The 4,825-nt window shown below is 37.7% G+C and overlaps 1 protein-coding gene across 2 annotated transcripts in view; it reads right to left on the bottom strand.

Moving 5' to 3' along the window:
- The window catches only part of INTS6 (integrator complex subunit 6), a 43,840-nt gene extending 39,342 nt beyond the window's left edge, over positions 1 to 4,498 (bottom strand). For both annotated transcript variants that reach the window (XM_026845568.1, XM_026845577.1), the window contains exon 1: positions 4,323 to 4,498. In XM_026845568.1, the coding sequence (XP_026701369.1) occupies positions 4,323 to 4,442 (120 nt within the window). In that variant the 5' untranslated portion in view covers positions 4,443 to 4,498. The remainder of the gene's footprint in view (positions 1 to 4,322) is intronic.
- Positions 4,499 to 4,825: the final 327 nt, after the last annotated feature.

The raw sequence follows: 4,825 nt of genomic DNA, 5'->3' as shown, positions 1-4,825 counted from the left end.
AAGTGGGGTTTAAAAACAATTACATTATATGCAGGACACCTTCCAACTTCCAGGTCAGAAATAGGTTTCTTGAGCCCCTAGCATATTTTTAAGTTCCCAAAATATTCTTAATCAGTTGATTTCCATTCTGATTTTAGTTTGTCTCAAAATTTCTTAGTTATGCTTTTGTATGTATGTGAAATGCACTGCAGAAAAAAAGGCTTTCACCAAGACTGCACACAGCTTGGTAAGTCATCAAAACAGTGTTTCTTCTGTTAGTCTAAATCCAGAGAGCACCTTATTAATCACTGTGAATGAAAAATATCTATCCCAAGTTCACATGGATTACAGAAGCATCATAGTTGGCTTTTCCATTTCAAAACAACCAAGTTAGCATGTGCTTTTGTTACCTCAAGTTTGTTTAAAAGTCAAGCTCATCTCTAAGCCAGTTTTACTGTATCAATAATAATTATGATGCTGAAGAATATGTGCAAGACACTCTAGTGAGATAAAAAGCTCATAAAAAGCTTATGTTATTGAAAAGTGCTGTTTCGAGATGCAATATTAAAATGAAATTTCACCCTGAAAAACTTTGGAAAAATACCTTGATATATCAACTCAACCACACTGAAATCCACTCAGATAAGTACACTTTATCCTCTCAAACCTCAATCTATGCAATACTGCTGAAAAAAATAGTAAGAAGCCTTCATTACACAAACAGTAGGCAAGGTGAAACACACAGGGTAGCAGAATTGAAGCTGCAGCAATTTCAAACATCCATCAGATTCAAGTTTTGGTAATGCTGTGTTGGTCCTTTGCATGCGAGTATCAAAACACCATTGATAGATATTTTACCTACCTTAGATTCAGAGCTCTGTCTTAGAAACTTCACTACAATCTGCAAATGATTGAAGTCATAGATGGCTCAGTTCAACCCTTTGTTTACATTTTTTACTGTAATATAATAATAGCAACACTATTCATGTTTTCTGTTTCCACAGAAGGAGAAACCCATCTATTAGTATTTAACCCTTCCAGCAACGATAACAAGCTGCACATTTGCCTCACTCAAAACTATTCGGTTGAATTTTGTCTACACATGTACTGCTGAACGAGCCATACCTATAAGATTTAGGAGTGTATTCCATGAGGACAGAAAATCCACTAGTAAAAGGTTTGGTATTTCCAACTACCTGAAACAATGGAGAAGCTGAACTGGGGAAAATATGACAAAGAGAAATCAATTAGCTAGGTGCAAACTCATGAAGTACAATGTTTTGTGTGATATGACAGTGAGCCCTTACTGAACTTAATGTGTTTAAATTGCTTTTTCCTGAAGACATCCAAATCCTGTCTTTTTCCCTAAGCTTTCTATAAAAATGCAGAAGGTGAAGAGGACCACTATTTTTAGCGAACGCTAAAAGCTGACACCCTATTTGAAGGTTCATTCTTCTGCTATCATAATCAGCACAAAGCATGCTACGGGGGGAAAAAACTAGAACTATTATTGGACCCAAGCAATATAATACACAATTTATCAATTTGAAACTACTGTCAAAATTAAAGGAATAGTCACCTTAACACGTGTACTTTCCAAAATCTTTTGTTGTTGACAAAAATGTGGATCTAACAACCCTAGATAAGACAAAGGGTTTATAAAGCCATACCATAGCATTAATATCAGGAACAGCTTATGAAAAAATCTTCCAGGTTCTTGACAATCTAAATGCATTGACAGTGTCCCTTTAAGATCTGAATGTGAGATACTGTGATCAGCTAATACAGCTGTACATCTTCATGAGCAACTGAGCCAGTACTTATTTACTGAAAAATACTCATATTAAAAATCCAAAAATTAATGTTGGAAGAAAATATGAAACAGGAGATTCTCCTCAATTTCAGAAAGACCATTCAGCCGTCACTCTTGCTCAGGAAGTCAGCTGATGGAGAACTGTGGTCTACTTTGAAAGAAATCAAGAGTCACACTGCCATTTAAACAAACAGTTCATACTTAGCAGGAGAACAAAACATCATGCCTTTGGATGACATAACCAGACAATCCCATCGAGCTTGTATCACATCTTGTCATTTGTACATATAATAAAAATCTGTTTTACAATTCATACACGTGAAACAAGTGGATCTTAGCAAGTATCTCAGAAGCTTGTCAATATACCAAAAAACAATCATGATTAGCAAAAGATGTTAAGCCAGAGAAATTTCCCAGAGAAAAGCTTAATAAAAGTTTGGATTTATTACTTCACCTAACACCACACCTAAGACCACCTAAAGGTCGCATTTTTGTAAAATGATCTTCTCCTCCCACTCTGAGATAATCACTTTTCAAACATGTCTGCTATATTTTAGTTAACTACTGGTTTATGGTCTTAATATTTGTAGCTGCTTTAAAAAAAAAAGAATCAGCACTTTATGTTCCGAGTGAAAACTATTTCAAATGCAACTGAGCATTCTGATTACTTTTATTACTCTGAATTTCTAAGTTTCTCATACCATGTATGTTTAAATACCCATTTATCTTGAGGAAATTTTTTAGTAGACATGAACAACAGGATAACATGACATAGCGCTCAAAGGCCAATGTGAAGGTGAGGAAAGTTAACTGCCCTGGATTGCATCCTGTGAGTGCTGAAGAACCAGTTAAGTGCTCCAGAATTTGATCTGATTTATGAAAAACCACTACACCTCAATTAGTAGAGCCAAAACGGTAACCTGTGACTTCAGCAGCAGATGACCTGGCACTTGCAGTATATTCATCTATTTTTGCAGACACTAAAGAGTCAGAATTTCTATTTAGTCACCTGACTGCACGTGTGAACACCTCTTCAACAGCCAGTTCCACATGTGGAACAGAGCAAAAAAACATGCATAAGCAAGGGTGGGTTCAAGCCCAGATAGAGACTTGTAACCAAAACAGGTCAAAGTCATTGCTCCACAGAAAAAAAGAGCAGCTATTTGCAGTAATGAACAGTACTGGTGAGTCAAAACAGTCATGACAACTCAACTGCCCACTTGACTGAGTAGTTGAGCACAGCTGGTTCACTTAGAGCAAACTATCTGACATGGGTTTAATCAGAATAATTATCAGTAGCAATGGGAAAGAGTATTTCCTGTGTGTGCCTACAGTGGTAAGTGTTCACAAAAGCTTCCTATAGCTCATGTAACTAAACAAAAACATCAGAAAATTGGAAAGATTAGCACACAGATGTATAAGAGGACAGCAGATGGTAATATACAAAAAAAAATGTGTGGAACTAGCACTTTTTTTTTTTTTTTTACATTTCATCACTAAACTGGCATTTTAAAAATGTTTAGGCTCACTTGATCACCTAGTGGCAAAGCCATACAATGCGACATGAGAGAAACCCTTCCCAAACAAACATGGCACGCTACCCCATAGACTCTGCTTTGACTAGAAAGGGGAGGTGGCAGAAAGGGAACTTATTTTCACAATCACATTCCCGTATTAAATACCAAGAGCAGTAACTAATCCTCAGATAGTAGAGGGAGCATTAGATGAGAAAAATTAAGAGGGGAAATACAGATTAGTATGTCCTACGTGAAAAATACACGATATACTTTGCCCGACACTAACGGTGTCCTTTCCGTGAAACAAAACCAGGGTTTGATCCAGTGCCAGAAAGAACAGGGTACACCTCCTAAAGCATGTTTAACCTACGGTTTGTCTTTTAGCAATTCATACACTGAGCAAGAGAATGTTGGCCCACCCCAAAAAGAAGTCCTGCTTTGAAGGGATAGCTCCAGTATAGACATTAGAACAGCACAGCTTCTCAAGGCTCTGATACAACAGGCAGATTTATAAAAATACAGATATGCAGAGAAAAGTTGTAGTAAATTCACTGGAAAGGAAGTGTTTTGAAAGAGTTGTGCTCTGTTCAGTACTTTTGGACACATAGTGTTAAAAAAAAAAAAGGGGGGGGGCTCATCTCCCAAACTAAGTAATTGATTATACAGGACTGTATAGAGAAAGCAAAGTTTTCATGAACACAGGAGGCTCACCAGCTAAGGTTCTGAAACATAAGACTTGATACAAAAAAAGACAAAGGTTAACTGAAGTCAACTTGGAGGCTACATCACAGTTTAAAAACTGAGAAATAACTGAAGTTGAAAAAAGAAAGCAAAGTTGGGTACCAAACTATAGTCAGCAACTGCACTTCTTCAAACTATCTGAGCTCTGCTTACTTTTGTAGAAGCACCCATATCGAGTATTTCATGAAGATGCCACTTTGGACAACTAGCTAACTGTTGTCTCCAGGAAGTTTGTGTTTTACAGTTTTTCCGCCTGTTAATAGTCAACCTACCTGCCCATAGTTGTCTATGCCAGTTACTAATCTATTTAAGTTTAATAAATCAAAAGCTGTCCTTAGGGACTGGCCAAGAGTCGTAAGTCCTTCAGCTTGAAGGTTTTTCAGTTCATTCATAAACGTTGCATGGTTTTCCTTCCAGCCAGCCTGAAAAGAGAAACGTGAGAAGACTTATCCTCCAGATAGGAGCTTTGCTTTCCTGTTAGGCTACAAAGTGCCCTCCTTGCTGTGTGCAGCTCCCTACAAACGCTAACAAAGCAGCTTGGAAGTTACTACTATTTACTGTTGTTCCATAAAGCCTGAAAAGGTGTACTTCTCTTAAACCACAGAGTTCCCCAACTATTCAGTGAAGACTTTTTTGTTGTTCCACAGGTCAAATTTCTGAGAAGTCACCGATCCACAAGCCTTACAGCTGTTTACCCCGCGCTCCCACAGCCCTCTCTAGATGGAAGCCGGCTGCACTCTGAAGCGACCTCCAACAGGTTCACCGTCCTGTGTCA

Source organism: Athene cunicularia, assembly GCF_003259725.1.
Source record: "Athene cunicularia isolate RWA chromosome 1 unlocalized genomic scaffold, athCun1 chr1_part1, whole genome shotgun sequence".
NCBI lineage: Eukaryota > Metazoa > Chordata > Aves > Strigiformes > Strigidae > Athene > Athene cunicularia.
The sequence above is the reverse complement of the archived record's forward strand: the minus strand, read 5'-3'. Positions and strand labels throughout refer to the sequence as shown.